Source organism: Haliotis asinina, chromosome 16 (genome assembly GCF_037392515.1).
Source record: "Haliotis asinina isolate JCU_RB_2024 chromosome 16, JCU_Hal_asi_v2, whole genome shotgun sequence".
Classification (NCBI taxonomy): domain Eukaryota; kingdom Metazoa; phylum Mollusca; class Gastropoda; order Lepetellida; family Haliotidae; genus Haliotis; species Haliotis asinina.
The window spans coordinates 36,429,272-36,450,163 of record NC_090295.1 but is presented as its reverse complement, the minus strand read 5'-3'; the positions used below and the strand labels follow the sequence as shown (position 1 = coordinate 36,450,163).

General features: G+C 39.7%; 1 protein-coding gene across 1 annotated transcript in view; it reads left to right on the top strand.

Moving 5' to 3' along the window:
• LOC137267753 (calponin homology domain-containing protein DDB_G0272472-like) overlaps nt 1-20,892 on the top strand; it is a 37,366-nt gene extending 16,474 nt beyond the window's left edge. Inside the window, exons 3-4 of the mRNA XM_067802201.1 lie at nt 19,321-20,336; nt 20,368-20,892. Coding sequence (XP_067658302.1) covers nt 19,321-20,336; nt 20,368-20,892 — 1,541 coding nt within the window. The remainder of the gene's footprint in view (nt 1-19,320; nt 20,337-20,367) is intronic.

Genomic DNA, 20,892 nt, shown 5'->3' with positions numbered 1-20,892 from the left:
TGTCCCCTATAGTCGAACTGTTTTAGATCCAGTTACTAGTCTTACATTTTCTCTGATAGTCTAGTTGGTTTTACTGTCCTTTGTTGACAGGTTTTTATCTCTACAGACAGATTGAGATTTTAGAATCGAGCGATCCGACAAACATCAAGAGACAGAATTTTACTTAACACGTTTGAATCCATCTGGATTGGAAGTTGCATGGCATATTTAGTTTTTGCTGCTTTTGAACAATGTAATTTTTAAATTTAAAAAGGGCGACCAGAAAGACCAGAGATCCTGACTCTGAGGAAGTCTTGCTTCAATCATGGTGGATGATGGAGTGTAGTTTCATCCATATTCCAGTAATATCACGGCGGGGGGCACCAGAAATTACCTTCATACACTGTACCCATGTGTGGAATCGAACCCGGGTTATCGGTTTGACGGGCGAACGCTTGACCACTAGGCTACTCCCCAGGATGTACAAAGAGTGACAGATCAGTAGAGATAACCATGATACGGGGATATGATCAAAGGTAATATTCAAACACATCCAATTAAATGTCCATCAATAGGGACAATTGTTTCAAATCAAGAACTATGAAGGACCTTTTTAGTAACATAGGCTACCATTTAATTATTGCATTTTTAAAAGAATTAGATTTGTTGACTAACTTGTAAATAAATAAGTATTTTATGATCGGAAGTTCAATTAGTAACTGATATTGTTAGTGGCTGTATCCTCGAGGGGGGTTGAAGTACTGTAAAATTATTGTCCTCCTTAGAGGGTACGAAAGTCCCAAAACATTTGAAGTCAAATTTTATCCTATTTTTTAGCCTTAGTATTTCAGCGATTTTAATTTGTGGCTTATCTTGCATACAGTCCCCAGCAGGTAAGGGGATGGTGCAAATCCACCTAGGGACCAGGTAGCAGAAGTACTGTAAGTTCCCATGGCGCCTAGAATGGTGATCTACCTTCACTTATTGGCGATCTATAGCGCTTGAGGCGGAAGTTAGGCATTCTCTGTTACCACAATCCTTTCTATTATGGTAACAAACCATTGGGTAATCCACTTACTGGCTGGACTGCTCTTTCAATTATGTTGTTAGCGTGAGTGAGTGAGTTAATATTTAACGTCACATTGGCAATATCACAGCCATATCGAGAACATTTAACATTTAAATGGAATTTACGCATATTGTAAAAGCTGTCGACAAAGTACAGTACACTAACTAGAATATCACAGATACACATGTAAATCTAGTGATTAAATATAAAACATTTATCTAGAAGGGACAATATAAAAATAGGCTATAGATCGTCAACAACTGAAGGTAGATAACCACACTAGGGACCAAGGGGACTTACAGTCCTTTGCTACCTGCATGGATCCTAGCTGGATTTACACCATCCCTTCAGCTGCTGATGATTGTAAGAAATTTTAGCCATACATTACAATTACAAAAATACTACGTTTAAAAAGCTGGTAAGTTTAAATTTACTTTGAATGTTTCAGGACTTACGTACCCTCTCATTAGGACAATTATTTTACAATATTTCGATCCCCTTTGAGGGTACCGCCACTAACAATCTCAGTTACTAATCTAAACTACCAATAATAAAATATGAAATAATATTTAATTATTTACAAGTTATTTAATAAATCTAATTCTTTTTAAAACGCAATAATTAAATGATAACTGACATTATTACAACGTTCCTTCATAGTTTGGGATTTGATGGAATATTGTGATGGAATATTCAACAGTCAAGGAAGACATGCTTGACCGTGATTCTTTCATCACAAGGGATACAAAACGGAGGATCCTCACCTTTAAGCAAATATTCATATGTATATATTGTGTATGACCTCTTCAAATCTGGACAGACAACCCAAGTTGGTGTAACCAATATACGGTTTTATAGCATGTAATTTATTGATAACTACTTGTGTGTCCCACTTCTTCTGCATCGGATCACGGATATACGTTCGAATGCTATTTTGTTAGAAGATGCATAGTTGCAGAACTACGGAACTCAATTTCAACCGATCCTAACCATGGAAAAACCTTAAATTTCAAAAGGCCACTACTTCCATGAGTACAGAACTTGTTCCTGACGTTTGTGGAATGTACAGCAGGATCACACCATCAACGATCAACATTTTTATACCATTGTCCGTCCTTCAGGAAGCATAACATGAAAGACTGAGCAAAAGACATCAACATCAATAACGTTTCCGCCCATTACGACCCCAGGGGAAATTACCTGTCTACCGATTCTGCTCGAGACACCTGTTTTAATTGGACCAAGTGAGCCCGTAAGGTGTAGTTATAAGTAGAGAACTTCAGGAGACTTTTCGTTTAATAGACACTCAAAGTGCCACTTTCGCCTTGAGCCTGCTTTTGAGTAGAGGATTATACTGAAGAGTTCCATTCGAGTTTCTGATGGTTAAGAAAACCCTTCTATGCCTTCAACGTTTGATTTTATCGATTTGTGTCCTCTTTCATGCGAGCTCGGCATCTGTCTCTTTTCAGCGATTGAGAATACTGAAACTGAATTCATGTTTTAAAACATTGCTTAGCAGAACGTTCTACAAACTGCCAAACAACAGCATCTTCAGCGGTGAAAATCTGATTTGGATTCTTTCAATGACAGTGCGTTTTATTCAGGATATTCAAAGCTTGTGTATACAATTACGTGCTTGGTTTGTGTGTGTGTGTGTGTGTGTGTGTGTGTGTGTTTGTTCGTGCGTGCGTGCGTGTGTGTGTGTCGGGAACTGTCTCGAAACATCAGTGCCAGCCTTTGAATAAAAGGCAGTCTTCATGTTTCCTGTTTTTCCTAACTTTGAAAGAACATTTGTAATTGACTAATCTCGTTCGATTTGTTGCTAAGAAACTATTTCAGCGTATGGAACCAAGAGAAACGTTTGTAAAGAACCTAAACACAAACAACTGGTTACATTCTGGATCAGTGCCACTTAATACTTGGCACAGGTCATGTATGTCCTGAAAGAAACCACAATTGAAGATCCGGATTAGAAGTAATTCATGCTTGTCGTAAGAGGCTACAAACAGGATCGGATGGTCAGGCTCGCGGACTTGGTTGACACGTCATCGGTTCCCAGCTGCGCAGATCGATACTCATCCTGTTGATCACTGGATTGTCTGGTCCAGAGTCGATTATTTACAGACGGCCGCCACAAAGCTGAAATATTGCTAACTGTGAGTTGCAGAGATGCAGCTGAACATGGGTAGCTATCTCAACGGGCAACACATACATACAAGACTGTAATAAACCCAGACAGAGAGAAAGCGAGAAATTCCCGTTTCACTTGTCTTCATGTTTATTCGGGTTCCACACCGTCACCGTCCAGACACGCCATCGTCTCCCCAGCACCCTTGGTCATCTCCTTCCTCGCGATCCTTAACTATTTGAGCCACGAGGGTGTCTTGCGCCTGAGTGCCTCACACCAATAATGATGGTAAATATCAAAGTTTCCAGAAAATGTTCTATAGTAGCATTCGTCATCAGATCTTGCTTTATAGAAATACACCCGGAACGTCCGGATAAACGGGGTTCCACTGACAAGGTGACAACAACTTCAGGAATCACTCCACATTAAAATAAAGAACTCCTATAATTTACCGATGGTTATCAAATGTGTCTTATGCTGTGTTGCTTGATTGCAAATTATCAATTTACACGGAGACCTCCTTTTCATTTATCGTGAAATGTAAGGGATTCGGAGCATATGGCTCCGTTCTGAAGGTCGGTAACTGAGAAGAGACGGCATTAAAGTTGGTTAAAGTGTTCGATTTTTTTAATTCCATTTCTCGAACTTTACTTTGGTACAGGCAATGAACAATTACTTTTATCAGGACCACTGGAACACTTTCTAGGACTTGTAGTTTCAAATTAAATTCTCCGAACCGAATGTAGACAGATAGCGTACAATGGCTCCAAAGTAAAAGCCATGCAGACAAATACAGTAGATTCATAACACACCCGTCTCTAATAAACCGAGCGATCAAACTGACTGGATTGTTGTTTGATGTTGTTGATGTTGGAGGGGGGGGGGGGAGTTGAGGTTGTACCTGCCACTGCATATTTAACTACGGTAACAACTAGTTACCACACTGTACCGACGAACTAAATATAATAGTCCATATGAGTGGTAATCTACCTTCTGGCGATCTTCAGCCGTTCATTATGTTCTATTATCCTAACTTGATTTCCTATGTTAGAGCTATATGCTAGTTTTATGTCTTGAGTGAGTGAGTTAAAATTTAACGTCACATCGTCAATATTGCATCCATATAGTGACGAGAAATGTTGTAGTTACACAAAAAATACAAGGAATTAAAGAACCAGTCATCGACGGACAAGAATAACTAGGGTATTACAAAATGAGATAAAACTAGCTGGTATATATATTTTTAACAGATAATTTTAGACACTACCATGTAAAAATGGGCTACTGATCACCAGCGACTGACGGGGATAACCAAACTAGGGGCCATGGGGCTTAAGTGCTATTTCTTGATATTGTGACATACTAGTTGGTGATACTGTCCTTCGTCGACAGGTTTTTGAAATGTGTGCATTTACCGTGAACTTATAACTATGTTAAGTCACGATGAGGCTACAATACTGCTACTGTGACTAAAGTGTTATTATTTTTAAACTGATTCCTATGTTTTACTTTCACCTGTTAAGGTGAACAGAACAAAACATGTATTCCTGTACAAATTCCATATATACTCATTTATGTATTGTGTTTGTTTCAGATCACCTGACGAAGGAGCAAGGAAAAGCCCAAGCCCAATGAAGAAGACTTTGTCATCTATAATGCCTTTTGCCCCAAACATGTTCCGACCTCAGCTTGAATTCTATGTATGATTCCAAAGAATATTTATCTGTTCAGCGAATTATTGGTGTGAAATGTATCTCCCAATAACCACAATTATATTGCCCAGATTCACTGCTGCTTGCTGTGAAGATTTATTAGAGGTTTCTGACTCTAACACATGCTAACTTGACTTTTATACCTTCTACGTTAATTCCTTGTACCACTCGGTTTCAGTGCATATCCCATAATGTTAACGTGGCAAGTTAATAGTTTAACCCACAGCCGAGTTTCAAGAGCTGCAATCCATTGCTCTCATGGCAAGAAAACCGTTTTGGATTCTCATGATCACCTAAGCTACAGATAACGAGCGGCCAGGATTACAACTGACCAGCAGTAACTGACCAACAGGTCACTATCTTAATACAGTCACTCTGGAACCTATGCCCTTTCGAAGCATGCAAAGAGCGCAGCTTAAGAGGATATGATGGCAAATTAAGGATATCTGGCTGTAATGGTCACAGATATGATGGAGCCTTTCAAGGAGGCACCAATAATGGCTTTGCATCTAGGCTTTTCTGACAATGGAAAACTTGTTTATGTGTTAGAGATTATCATTTACAGACAGGTTAAGGCAGATTTAGTGTTTTTCCGAAATTGGTATTCCATTTATTTCAAGATGCATGGTGTACGTATGAATACACGTTCCCTTTAACTGACGCTTTTAGACTAAGCAGGACGAAGCATACTAGCAGATCAATGTGTGAAGAATGGCTTTATGTGAACTTATTTTGATATTTGACGGATTTCCATGGCAGAATTGATGGGCGTTTAGGTTGAAATCCGTTTGGTGAGACTGTCTGGTTGTTTAATAGATATCTGGGTGGTTGAATAGATTTTAAGGAAGGTTGAAGGAATGGGTGAGTGAGTGAGTTAATATTTAACGTCACATCGGCAATATTGCAGCCATATCGTGACGGATGCGAACGATTAATTATAAACATACAAATGAATTAATAGCACATACATTGTAAAACACTGTCAACGAAGGACGGTAAGACTAACTAGAATATCACAGAGTAGAATGTAAAACTAGTGATTAGGCCTAAAAGAATGTATCTACAGAGGACAGTACAATATAAAAATGAGCTGTAGGTTGCAAATACTGAAGGTAGATGAGTGAATATATTGACTGTGGATAGGTATGTCTGGATGGATAAATGGATGGTAAGTGCCTGGAAGGATGGATGGAAGGGATGGTGGATTAATGTTGGCTGTTGAATGTTCAATTAAAGGACTATGATAACGTGAGCAAAACACCACACAAGCTACAACGCCGTATTTATTGAGCATTGCAGTCAGTGGTTAACGTGTTCGTGTTAGCATGTTCCTAAAGCAGCAGAACTTCCTTCGTCGTCTGACATCACTCTCAACTTGTTAGAATCAAATATACATCAATAAAATTTGTGATCCAGGCTTGATGCCTGGAGAACTAACTTCTCATTGGTTCCTCCTCTGCAGCCGTGTTTAATTGGACCAAGTTAGCTCGTTTGGTATACCTATCAGCAGATGACGTTAGGAAATTTTTATTGCTCAATGTCATTGTGGACGTGCCTTCGGGAGATTTTCTCTTAAGCAACTATGAAAAAAGCTACTTTTGCCTTGAGCCCGTATTTGGAGTAGAGGATTACACTGAAGAGTGCAACTGTGTTCCTGATAATTTTCCAATCCCAGATCTGGCTTCAAAGTTATAATTTATCGATTTTTTCTGTGCTTCATGTAAACTTGGTCTCTGTCTGAAGAGCAACATTATCAATCATCGAGTAGAAAAAATGTATTGGATTCTTTCAGTGTCATCATGTTTTTCTAGACAAATCGAAGCTTGTATAAACACATTACGTACCGCTTTCTTGTATCGGGAAACTGACACGAGAAATTTGTAAAACACTTAGACTAAGTGACAGATTTCCTGTTTAACTTTGTAAAATTCAATAGAACCTTCGCCATTTTAGCAAATGCTTAAGTAAAGAAATGGGACCTTTTTCAGAAGTTCAAAGCAAATTATTCTTAAAATACTGGGGAACAGTCCCCTTAAAGTTTGAAACTAAGCACATTACAAGTACATATGTTCTGAAAGAAAGCATGATAGATAATTACATGGATGTATATACTTTTTATGCGATGGTACGCCTACACCTATGATAAACGACAGCATCAGCTTAATGGGACACTACTGGAGAGCAGAGGTCTTGGTCTCAGACGGACCGGATCAATGTCTCAATGTTATCACCGTGGATGATTGAATCACATGAATTAATACAATTATACGTCGGTCTCGTAGGTGTAGGTCCGGTGGACAGATTTTCCTGCATTAAGACTACCATACACCAGCGGGGACCTACCAGAAGGACTTCCTCCACTCAGTATTACGGATATACAGTGAAATGGGATAATGTCTTTGGAGAAGATAACTGTAGCTTAACTGACTGTGCCCTCAACGTTGTCGGAAGTCGTTTTCCTGTACACGCTGATGGACTTTACAAGTGAAAGGACGACGCTCACATCGTCATTCCAAAACGCATGGTGAGAACATAATATACATTAAGGTAGTCAGTATTTCCTGGCTGATCCCCACGGCAGTCTTCCTGTCGCGTGCGAAAAACATTTAAAACCACGTGAAAGCATTTTGAAAAGCAGTGTTCATAGTTCGGGTTTGTTTGTTTGTTGTTTTATCGTCACAGCACAGCAATATTACAACTATATGGCTGGGGTCTGTGCATAATCTAGTTTAACCTCCATGACACAGACACAAACCGCCTGAACCCGAGGGAAAGAAGCGACATAACAACCCGATGATCATCGTATCCCGTCGACAGTATTCCTGGACAGTAAGTTATTAGGGAATCAAACCTGAAAACAACCCGAAGGAGATTAGCCAAAAAAGGGGACCGTGTGGACAAAGTCCTTAACATAACCATTTCCTGAGTGAGTGAGTGAGTGAGTGAGTGCGTTAATATTTAACGTCACATCGGCAATATCTCAGCCATATCGTGACGAGAACAGTTAATACTGAAATGAAATATATATCTATTATAAAACCTGTCAACGAAGGACAGTAAAACAACTAGAATATCACAGATGAGAATATAAAACTAGTAACTATACCTAAACCAATTTATCTATAGAGGACAATACAAGATAAAAATGGGCTATAGATTTGCTAACAAGTGAATGTAGATCACCATACTAGGGACCATGGGGACTTACAGTACCTTTGCTACCTAGCTGGATTTACATCATCACCTCAGCCGTTAGCAATTTGGGAAATCTAGCCAAACAGTAAAAGGACACTTATTCTACGATTGAAAACCTGGAAAGTTTGAATTTACTTTGAATGTTTGTGGGCTTCTTGCTGGTGGTACTCTCTCAGGAGGACAATAGTTTTACAGGACTTCAACCCCCTTTGAGGATATAGCCACTAACAAGCACAGTTGTGAATTTAAACTTTCAATAATAAAATATTTATCTATTTACAATTCAGTCAATGCATCTGATTCTTTTTAAAATGCAATGATTAAATGAGAGCTTGTGTTATTAAAAAGATCCTTCAGAGTTCGTGAATTAAAATACTGATCCCTTGATCAACTGATCAATACTGATCAACGCAGTCAAGCGGGATATGCTTGACTGTGATTCTTCAAGCACAAGGGATACAAAACGGAGGATCCTCACCTTTACGCAAATAGTTATGTGTATATCTTGTGTGGCCAATACGACATCGTCGCATGATGACCTCCTCAAATCTGGACTGACAACCCAAGTAGGTGTATCCAATATACGGTTTTATTTCATGTAATGTATTGATACCTACTTGAGTGTCCCACTTCTTCTCCATCTGTTCACGGATATACGTTCTAATGCAGGCTTTGTAATCTGAATATGGAATAAGAAGTGGTGTCACAGATTTGTTGAGTGCTGCCTTGGCCATCACATTCCCAGAAATACCTACGTGACTGAGTAACCAACAAAAGACGATGTCGTATTGGGCAGTAGCAAGAGTATTATACAGTTCAATAATTTCAATTAAAAGTGGATGTTTACAAGAAATACTTTTAATAGCCTGAAGGCAAGAAAGAGGGTCGGGATATATTATATACTGTTTACGTTTCGGGTGTCTTTGAATATATTTAAGAGCTCTAAATATGGAGTTAGCTTCTGCTGTAAAAATAGAACTATTGTCTGGTAATCTAGAAGATATTGTTCTGGATCCAATGACAGTGGCACAAGCAACTGCGCCACCGTCCTTGGACCCATCTGTAAATAAGGATTTGTAATTGTTATATGTGTGTTTCAATGGATTATATTCTTGTTTATACTGTAATTCATTCGTTTCTGATTTTTTAAATGTAGTTAATGCTAGGTCAACCTGTGGCCTAACCAACTGCCAAGGGGAGAGGAAAGAAGACGGAAAGGAGCTATATTGTTCAGCTCAATACCAGCAGCAGCAATAAACGGCTTTTTTCTGAGCCCAAGAGGTGGAACAAGAGAAGACTTTTGCTATATAAATCCCCATAAAGAGGATTGAAGACACAGTTATATGCAGGGTTAGATTCGTTAGAGTATAGTTTTGTGATATATTGAACAGATAATTTGATACGGCGTTGTGGAAGAGATGGTTCATCGGCTTCAACGTAAAGACTGTCAATAGGTGAAGTTCTGAAGGACCCAAGACAAAGTCTTAGACCTTGGTGATGGACAGGATCAAGAAGTTTAGGATTGCTTTTGCTGGCTCCACCATAGACCATGGATCCATAATCAAGTTTAGAACGAACGAGTGATCGATATAGATGGAGATGGGTAGCTTGATCCCCTCCCCATTTTGAATTTGAAACGACTTTCAACAAGTCAAGTGCTTTCAGGCATTTAAGTTTAAGTGATTTAATATGTGGTAAAAACGTTAAATGTGAATCAAAGATTAGACCCAATAACTTGGCTTCCTTCACAACTTTAATGGGCGTCCCATCTAGAGACAGTTCAGGGTCTTTATGTGGATTGTATTTACGACAAAATTGTATGCAGTTAGTTTTTGATTTGGAAAAGCCGTTTTCAAGACACCATTTATTAATCTTGTTTAAACACAACTGCAATTGCCGTTCAGTGGTATGCATATTTTTACCACGACAAGAAATATTAAAATCATCCACAAATAACGATCCATCAATTGAACCGTTTAAAACTTTTGATAAACTGTTGATCTTGATGCTAAAAAGAGTGACAGACAAAATACTGCCTTGTGGAACACCCTGATCCTTATTGTAATGATCAGACAGGGTAGAACCCACTCGGACTTGAAACTGTCTGTCATTTAAAAAGTTGGCTATAAATTGAGGTAAACGACCTCGCAAGCCGAAGTCATGTAAGTCTCTTAAAATACCATATTTCCAGGTTGTGTCATATGCTTTTTCGAGACCAGAAAAGATAGAAACAGCGTGTTGCTTATTAATTACTGCGTTTGTAACAAACGATTCCAGTCGCTCTAAGTGGTCGACAGTACTTCTGTTTTTACGGAAGCCACACTGTATATCTGTTATGAGATTATTGTTTCCAAGTACTAAACAAGTCGATTATTTATCATGCGTTCCATGGTCTTGCAAACACAGCTAGTTAATGAAATCGGACGATAATTGGATGGATCCGTATGCTCACGTCCAGGTTTAGGTATTGGTACTACTATGGCGTCACGCCATGAAGGAAAAAAGTTACCCGATGTCCAAATATCATCAAAAATATTTAGGAGAGTTTCCAGACAGGATTCTGGTAAATGTTTCAGGAGTTGATAATGTATGTTATCAGCTCCTGTAGCAGTGTCATGAGCTTGATCAACAGCAGTATGGAGTTCATGAATAGAAAACGTTTCATTATAATCTTACCCATTCTCAGAATTGAAATTAATATTTTTCTTTTCTTGTTTTTGATATTGCTGGAATTTGGTACATAATTTGAAGAGGAAGAGTGTTTAGCAAGGGTTTCACCCAGTTTATTAGCAATATCTGATTTATCAGTAAGCAATTGATCTCCATGTTTAAGATGATGGACAGTAAATTTAGTACCTTTGCCTTTGATTTTCTGGACCATGTTCCATACGTTGGACATGGGAATTTATTTTGGATACAAAATTTTGCCAAGATTGGCGTTTGTTCTGTTCAAAAGTGCGCCGTGCTTTAGCATTTAAAATCTTAAATTTATTTAATTTATGCACCATAGGATGGCGACGGAAATAATGTTCTGCTTTTTTCCTTGCCTTCCTAGCTTGTTTGCACTCATCGTTGAACCATGGTTTTCTTATGTGTGGAACTACAGAGGACATTGGTATACACTCATCAGCTATGGAATTCAGTTCATCAGAGAAGCATTTAATAGCATCGGGAACGTCAATAAAAAGCCCAGGTTGAAGTTTTTCAGCACACAGTGTTTCATATAAAGCCCAGTTAGCCTTTTTAAAATTTCTTCTTGATGATGGAGGAGCATCGGATGGAGTTACAGCTTTTAATACAGTAGGAAAATGGTCACTTCCACAGAGGTCATGGTGGACTGACCATTCGAATTCATTTAGTAGTTCTGAATTTGCCAATGATAAGTCAAGAGCAGAATAGGTCCCTGTCCCAGGGTGTAAATATGTGTTGGAACCATCATTATAAATACATGAATCATTGTCAGAACAAAAGTCCTCCAACAATTTACCTTTAGTGTTTGTAGTTACACTATCCCAGAGTGGGTTGTGGCCATTTAAATCTCCCATTTTAATACAGGGCTTCGGGAGCTGGTCATATAGAGCCTGAAGATCAGTTTTGGCAAACGTCGAAGATGGCGAAATATAGAGTGAGCATAGTGTAAACGCCACATGTAAAGTAATCCTCACTGCAACAGCCTGCATATTAGTACTAAGTGAAACAGGGCTTTGAATAACGTTTTGTCTGACTAGAATGGATGATCCGCCAGTGGCCCTATCACCCGGAGGTGAAAAACAATGATATGCATTAAAATGGTCAAATGTATCTGTTTGTTTTAAATATGTCTCTTGGAGACATAACGCTGAAAGTATAAAATATTGGACTAATAGGTGTAATTCATGTAAATTAGTCCTCAATCCTCTGCAGTTCCACTGTACAATATTATTGGAATAAACTATCTTTTAGGGGGATTTATTGGGGATCTACCCCGCACTCTTTTGGACGGCGACAAGCTATGTGCCCTAGAATGGACGTTTTCAGAAACGTCCATGTCTTCAAGAGACCCATATTTATTAAACAATTGAATTTTGTTTTGTGACCCTTTAGGAGTTCTGCCACTTTGTTGTTTTGAAGCATCAGGCTTAGGCTTCGGTTTACTTTTAACAGGTGGCTGACTATCAGCTGTCGATTGAGACTTTGAGTGTGACTGAGATGGTGATGATGATGATTTGTGATCGGAAGAAGACTTTGATGAAGGAGATACGGTCTTTTGTGTAGACTGATCTGTATGAGTAGACTGTTCTGAGATAGAAGATCAGGAGAGATAGACTGAGGAATATCTGAATTTACCCAGGTCAGGTCAGTCTGACATGAGCTTGACGAAGTTAGTACTGGCGTAGTTGTTCCTTTTGATAAAGTTTCAGATGTTTTTGTGACAGAGGCGTAAGTTTCAGTGTGCTCAGTAGATTGTACAATCTTTCTTGCTTCAGCAGTTCCTGAAACATATGATTTTGTTAATTTCCACTTGCCTTTTCCAAATGGGACATTCCTTCGAAAAGGATGAATGATTTCCTGAACAGTTTGCACATTTTTGTGGATACTGTCAGCATCTTCGGTTACATGTGTATTCTCAGCACAGTGAGCACATGTAACACCGGTACCATGTCCGTACTTTTGACACTTGAAGCAGCGCAGAGGATTTGGAATACATACGTCAACATTCAGATTGCAGTAACCTGCTTTGATTGACTTTGGAGGTTTTTGAGCTGAAAATGAAAACAGATATGTGTTGGTTTGTACAGTCTCATTATTTTTCCGTGTTGTGAAACGTTTGACGAAAGACACTCCTTGATCTTTCATCTCGGACATTATACTAGAAGACGCTCACGGTCTCGAACTATACCTTTGCTTGTATTCAGTGTTCTGTGGGCAGAAACTAATACCGGGACTCCGACAAACATATCAGTTGATAACAGGTTGGTAGCTTGTTGTTTTCTGTTACATTCAATCACCAGTGAACCTGATCGCAAGCGTTTGATATCTTTTACCTCACCTGCAATGCCAGAGATACCTTTTGAAATTGCAAAGGGATTTCATTTCAAAGGAGTCTTGTCAAGGGTCTCAATAATCAAAAAAACGTGGCCAGTGATCAATTTGTATAGAGGGTCGATGTTGACCATAATTGTCCTGTTGACGTTTGGGTTTTTTGTTAGGGATTTGGTAATCCATGATTATTGGTATATTGGTTCGTTATCCGAGCTCCCCACCCACCACGGAGTATCACAAGGACAATGCTAAAGCAAGCGGGCCTCCAGCTTACAGCACCAAGGATACTCGGATGATATACTCCAGCAGAAACATTAAAAATATTAACAGTTCCACCAGATTGGCCCATGAGCCACCGCATTCTGGGCATAAGACTCTAGGCAAAGTTCATGTAAGTCAAATAATATTCTATGAACAAAGGGAGCCAAGACTAAAATGTAAACAATTCCAAATCAAATTCTGTGCAATGACATACAATCCATGTACAGGGCTTGGCACGACCAGCCGATTGGTTGAACCGGGCCCATTCAACCACACGTCTAGGTGAAGTCAGGGCCGAAGTGGTGTGTTGAGCAATAGGAACGCTGGTCCTGCTCCCATTGCACTCAACCACCAGGATCCCCTCCACTACCGACACAGGGCCGCAACCCACGGCAAACGGGTTGGTGGACCAAATATCCCCCGGGTCCACTACGGGGGTGTCGGCGAGCTCTTGGCGTTACCCAGCACCCACCACGAGGAGGTGGCTCGCCACGGGTGCCACCATTTCCTGAACCAGAGTTCACTGTTGTTAACAAAACTTAAATCTTGTCTAGAAAGAGCTCTGATTATCAACCACTGGTTAATTGTATTTGATGCTAAGGCGCAGTTTTAACGCGAACCCATCTAGAATGTAAATAAACTGATTGTTAAAAGCAAAAGCTAACCTCATCTTATAATACAGAGTCCACCTGTCTCACACAGGCCACATCTGACAGCTAACTACATGGAATGAATTTGTCATCGGACAAAGATCTCACTGTCCATCATCATCATCATTATCCCATACTCGTTGGCTTGTAATTGTTGTTGAGGCGAGGGACATGCTTTGAAAGGTTGCCATCATCTCCCTCGAAGCAACAAACAGGAGGAATGTAGGAAACAGTGCAAATGCGATAGCAGGACATAAGCTGTCCTTCCCCACCAGCAGCTATCTGAACTACATGTTGCGTTACCACCGGTGTTAAAACCAGAGTTGAATTTGGTAAGAAAATGTGTAAAACACAAGCCTCCGTTGTATACTACCCATCCAAAGATTAGGCTCGATTAAGCATATATTGCTACATCGAAGATGAACAAGTGTTTGCCACTAATCTGGCAATGTCCACGGCCCCTTAAGAAGAATGAAATATTTATAACATATTCATTACTCTGTACTTTTTGCTCACACACAAGATGCGTGAAATGACTGGTGTCAGGAGAATCGCCCAATGTCAACAAAATTGAGGGCATTGGTTGCATGTTGTATGGAATTTTGCGTTAACACAATTTCGAAAAGTGGACAAAGTAATGCGGTCATATTTTGTTTGCATCGTCCCCTAATGCAGACTCACCTAATGTAGGCTGTCACAAACTTTGATGCCATAGTACATGTGATATTACGTTAACAAGAATCTGAAAAGTGGCCAAAGGGTTTTGGTGACCTTGAAATCACGCTCCAAAACTGACTGGTGTCTGCACTAGCCCCCAATGTAGGTTGTCACTAAATTTGAATGTATTGGGTATAATAGTTCATGAGATAACGCGTTAACAAGAATCGGGACGTACGTAGAAAAAGCATATGTGCAAGAACCCATTTCATTTCTTTCAGAGAACCTCTGCGCGGCTTGTGTTGCCATGTTTAATCGGTTAGATAATTCAAAAAGCGAAAGTGAGTTGTGATTCCTACGCACAGCTTCCCAGCGTAGACACCTGATTGGCTAAAAAGTCAGCCAAGGGAGGTAATAGGTTCATTGGGCTGAGACGAAGATGCATCCAGGCAATAGTGGAGATTGATCGGAACGTATCCCCTGGAGACATGTGGTTCCATTTACACGAGTAAAAACTTTTGATGGGTAGCATGTGTTATGTTTATATTGTATGTTATTCCAGCCATCTGGTTGACATGGTGTTGCAAAAAGCAGCATAAAACCATACTCACACAATTATTCTTTAATGTATTTGAGGGCTAAGGAAGACAGATTTACTCGGTGATACATGTTTTCAGGGCAACCTCAAAATACACCCATATACACGTTTAAACTAGCACAAGTCATCACAACACGGATGGACATGATACGGAATGACCTAACACAAAACAGTCAGACACAAGCTGGTCACATGGAACTACCATCGTACAATCTGAAGTGCTTCACTCACTCAAACATAGGCTGTTCTTACACGAACGGAAATGAACGTTCCTCTAGTAGCATCACTTCCGCGTTTAAAGGACATCACATGGACTGATTGTTCAGGGCAGGCAGTAATTACAAGCTGAGGCACTGATATGGACAACGAGTCTCTCGGGAGCCATTTTAGAAGGAAACTATTTTAGAACACATATTTTACAATCTCAGTTTACAGGTTGACTGATGGGGATAGGGTCATCGTCGTCCCACCAGAAGTGCCGGAGAGCCAGAAAGGTTATCACAGTAAACAATGGCGGGACAGGAACCCAACATGCAGGATATGTTTATCAAGCAATGATACGCCTTAAACTATTGCGTCGGTAGTTTCGCGAAAGTGGACGCTATAGAATAAACCATTTTTTGTCGGGTTGGATGCAGGATCAAAGACTTGACTGAAATGTGTCACAGTGACTCACCACGTTTCATTGTCGCCATTTGGTGACATGACTCACCATGTTTTATTGTCGACATTTGGTGCCAACGTGACTCACCATGTTTCATCGTCGACATTTGATGTCAACATGACTCACCATGTTTTATTATCGACATTTGGTGTCAACTTGACTCACCATGTTTCATTGTCGCCATTTGGTATATTCTGGGACTGAGCTCAGGACACATTTTGGACAACGTGATGAAATGTGTACAAGTTTAGTCGTGATGTTTGTATGTTCAATTATGAAACAGTTCAGTTATAAAATTATAAAACTACCAAATCAAGTTTTATTGCTACGAGCCTTAGTCACCTATCAAGGTGAGTTGTGAATTATGTAAGTTCAAGATTTTTGTGTGTGTGAATATTGGGTACGTTGTCCTAGTTTCAGGGACTGCCATCAGCCATTGGTTCGATGGATACCTGTCTTGAGGGATGACTCGATAGATGGATCCAAACCCCTCATTGGCGCTGACCAAACACCAAAGGAGAACAGTATCATCGCAAGTGACTTCCAAAATAGGATTCACATGTTGTACACATGTGGGGGAATCGAACCCGTGACTTCAACGCGACAAGCGCACACTTTATCCACTAGGCTATCCCTAATAACCAACACCAAGGATAGCTGGACAGACGTTGAGCGACTACCCACTAACATTACACAATCATTGATCAGCATTCCTAAGTCTATTCAACTTGCTGTAGGTAACTTCTGAGAGAGAAGTCCACATCGATAACAGTTTCAGTTCCATCATGACCCCTGGGGATATAACCTGTCAAGAGATTCTGCTCTAAAGTTTTGTTTTAATTGGAACAAGTGAGCCCGTGGGGTATAGCTATCCGCGGAGGACTTTAGGAAGCTTTTATTGTCATTAACATCATGTCTCCGTGGCAGTCGCAGCAGGAGATTTTCTATTTAAACGACTCTGGAAAGTGCCACTTCGCCTTGAGCCTGCCTTCTGAGTAGAGGATTATATTGAAGATATCCAACAGTGTTTATAATATTGAAGGAATCCTCATGATGCCAGCGTTTGATTTTATCGATTTTTCTGCATGTGAGCGTGTTTTCAGCATGGTCGAAAAGCAGCATGTTCAGTTGTCTGGGACAAAATGAACAAATTCATCGTCTGTCAGCAAATGTCTCTGAAGATAGATTGAAACTTATGTAAACACGTTAACTTCCACACGTCCCTGTCTCGGCAGCTGCCATCGGTAGAAAGACATCGGTGTTTGACTACACGATAGATTTCTTGTTTCACGAAGTTTAATGACTTGGAATATTGACATTGGCTTATCTTATTCATCTTATACTAAGAAGTGTAAGTGTTCGGAACCAAGATAAGCCTTTTTTTCAACATAAAAGATAAATTGCTGCTTTCATACGAACCCAGTGACCTTTGGGTCTGAAACACATCACCTGTGAGTGACTTGATGACGTCACGTCGGCAATATTTCCGCCACATCCTGACAAGAACAATTATCAGGAAAGATGAACATACATAGTAGTCCAGGAGGAGGCTATAAAATAGGAAGCTATAAAACCACTAGTGTATCACAGATACAGATATATAACTTGCGTGTAACTAAAATCTTTTAATTCTAGACAATACAATATAAAACGGGATATAGATCGCCAGCAAGTGAAGGTAGATCGCCATACTAGAGACCATGGGGACTATTAGTATTTTGACTGCCTGCATGGACCTAGACGGATTAATATCATCTTCTCGGCAGTTCGCACCCGTGAAAAGCCACCTCCTCACTGTGGGTGCTGTGTAACGCAAAGCGTTTTTCTCCTCTGTGAAGCCGGGACAGGATGTATGAACTGCATTAAACTAGCCATGGCTTATGAAACTCCCATTAAAAATAAAGAAAACAAGAAAAAGTCACCTTGAAACTGATCCTGTTGATGCAGACCTTAGATCGAACGATTGAGTATATGCCATGTTTCCATGTGATTGAGACTCTTGACAAGACTCCGTTAAAACTGAACGCTTTCGCAGTATCAAGAGTATTCAAGGCATTGATAAGAATACTAAGAACAATAAACGCTTACGTTCGGGTGCGTGGTTAGTGGAGTATGGATAAAAATGGCAATCAGTCAACCTGATGTTACAATAACGGTTTTTGGTCATTTGACGGGCTGAAGGAAATGTATGACATTACAGGTACATACCTGGACCATTTGCATGTCTTGAATATACTTCCTGATTCTTGGAAACATACCATTAGACACTCTAGATATATCCCAGTTATAGAGAGTCAGTGGAATTTATTGAAATGATGCGAAGGAGCTAGAATTTTTTATGACGCCTTCATTTTCGATCTAGATTTAACTAAAATCTGCCTTAAATGGCAGGAATTTTTCGTTAATATTACTTTTGATTGGAATCAGATTTTTATCACTTATAGAAATGGTTTGAAAGATGCTAAACTACTTGATTTCCAATACAAGTTTTTACACGGTATTATCTATGCTAAAACGGAACTATTCAAAATGAAACGTTGACAATACTGTTTGCTGTTTTAGTAATGAGCTGAATGACAATAATAGTCATGTTTATTGGGAATGCAGAGTAACACAAACATCTTGGAATGAACTTGAAGCCTGGATGAATGATCTTACTGAGAATACACATAAAATAACACAATATCTGGTTTGGTTTGGAACAATAGACACGACCAGTCATATTATCCTTTCTACCAAAAAGTACATTCATTCATGTTGGATTAATCAATACACTACAAATTTCAAAAGTTCATGTTTATTTTGAGAGAAATTTTCAATGTAGAAAAGTTCATAGCGACAAAAAATAATAGTCCCCAAAGTCATTACAGAAAGTGGAGATCTATATTCCCAACTAAACAAGGAAATTTGTCTCATATTTCTTATTTGAAAATGTTATTTTTTGTGCACTTTACAAGTCTACCTACCAAACTGTAAAATGTGAACTGGTGTCTCGATGTACTCTTGGGAACAATAAAGATATTTTTTTACAAAATCAACCAACCTGACGAGTTTTCTCTGTGGGGCTTGGGGTCACGGTCTCTGCTCACAAAACGTTAAACACAAGAACACAAGTAAAGGCTTCGTCAGATATTGTGACGGATTGTTTGCGGACATATCGGAACTTGACATAATATCCGAGATGAAAGATCATGGCGACCAATCCTCCTCCTCCAAAGATTGTTTAATCTGGAAACAACAAATGCAGCAAGACTAAATTCACCGAAAACATTAGCTTTTCCGAAGCCAAAAAACTTGTGCAGGGTTCTGAACTTAAAGGAACATATGCCACAGTAAGCACCACAATATCTGCGTCAAGATCTAAAGTATCCAATTTGTCCATAAGCTGTCAAACAAACTGGACGTGGGTCAAAGGCGATTCTCCACAGCTATTGTACCTTGGAAGTTGGAAAAGAAGTCAGAGTCGGAATTTGGAAAATAAGTCAAGAGTCGGAAGTTGGAAAAGAAGACAAGAGTCGGAAGTTGGAAAAGAAGACAAGAGTCGGAAGTTGGAAAATAAGTCAGAGTCGGAAGTTGGAAAATAAGTCAGAGTCGGAAGTTGGAAAAAAGTCAAGAGTCGGAAGTTGGAAAAGAAGACAAGAGTCGGAAGTTGGAAAAGAAGACAAGAGTCGGAAGTTGGAAAATAAGTCAGAGTCGGAAGTTGGAAAAAAGTCAAGAGTCGGAAGTTGGAAAAGAAGTCAAGAGTCGGAAGTTGGAAAAGAAGTCAAGGGTCGGAAGCTGGAAAAGAAGTCAAGAGTCAGAAGTTGGAAAAAAAGTCAGAGTCGGAAGTTGGAAAAGAAGCCAAGAGTCAGAAGTTGGAAAAGCAGTCAGAGTCGGAAGTTAGAAAAAAGTCAACAGTCGGAAGTTGGAAAAGAAGTCAAGAGTCAGAAGCTGGAAAAGAAGTCAAGAGTCGGAAGTTGGAAAAGCAGTCAGAGTCGGAATTTGGGAAAGAAGTCAGAGTCGGAAGTTGGAAAAGCAGTCAGAGTCGGAAGGTGGAAAAGAAGTCAAGAGTTGGAAGTTGGAAAAGAAGACAAGAGTCGGAAGTTGGAAAAGAAGACAAGAGTCGGAAGTTGGAAAATAAGTCAGAGTCGGAAGTTGGAAAAGACGTCAAGAGTCGGAAGCTGGAAAAAAAGTCAACAGTCGGAAGTTGGAAAAGAAGTCAAGAGTCGGAAGTTGGAAAAAAAGTCAGAGTCGGAAGTTGGAAAAGAAGCCAAGAGTCAGAAGTTGGAAAAGCAGTCAGAGTCGGAAGTTAGAAAAAAGTCAACAGTCGGAAGTTGGAAAAGAAGTCAAGAGTCAGAAGTTGGAAAAGAAGTCAAGAGTCGGAAGTTGGAAAAGCAGTCAGAGTCGGAATTTGGGAAAGAAGTCAGAGTCGGAAGTTGGAAAATAAGTCAAGAGTCGGAAGTTGGAAAAGAAGTCAAGAGTCGGAAGTTGGAAGAAAAGTCAACAGTCGGAAGTTGGAAAAGAAGTCAAGAGTCGGAAGTTGGAAAAAAAGTCAGAGTCGGAAGTTGGAAAAGAAGCCAAGAGTCAGAAGTTGGAAAAGCAGTCAGAGTCGGAAGTTAGAAAAAAGTCAACAGTCGGAAGTTGGAAAAGAAGTCAAGAGTCAGAAGCTGGAAAAGAAGTCAAGAGTCGGAAGTTGGAAAAAAAGTCAGAGTCGGAATTTGGGAAAGAAGCCAAGAGTCAGAAGTTGGAAAAGCAGTCAGAGTCGGAAGTTAGAAAAAAGTCAACAGTCGGAAGTTGGAAAAGAAGTCAAGAGTCAGAAGTTGGAAAAGAAGTCAAGAGTCGGAAGTTGGAAAAGCAGTCAGAGTCGGAATTTGGGAAAGAAGTCAGAGTCGGAAGTTGGAAAATAAGTCAAGAGTCGGAAGTTGGAAAAGAAGTCAAGAGTCGGAAGTTGGAAGAAAAGTCAACAGTCGGAAGTTAG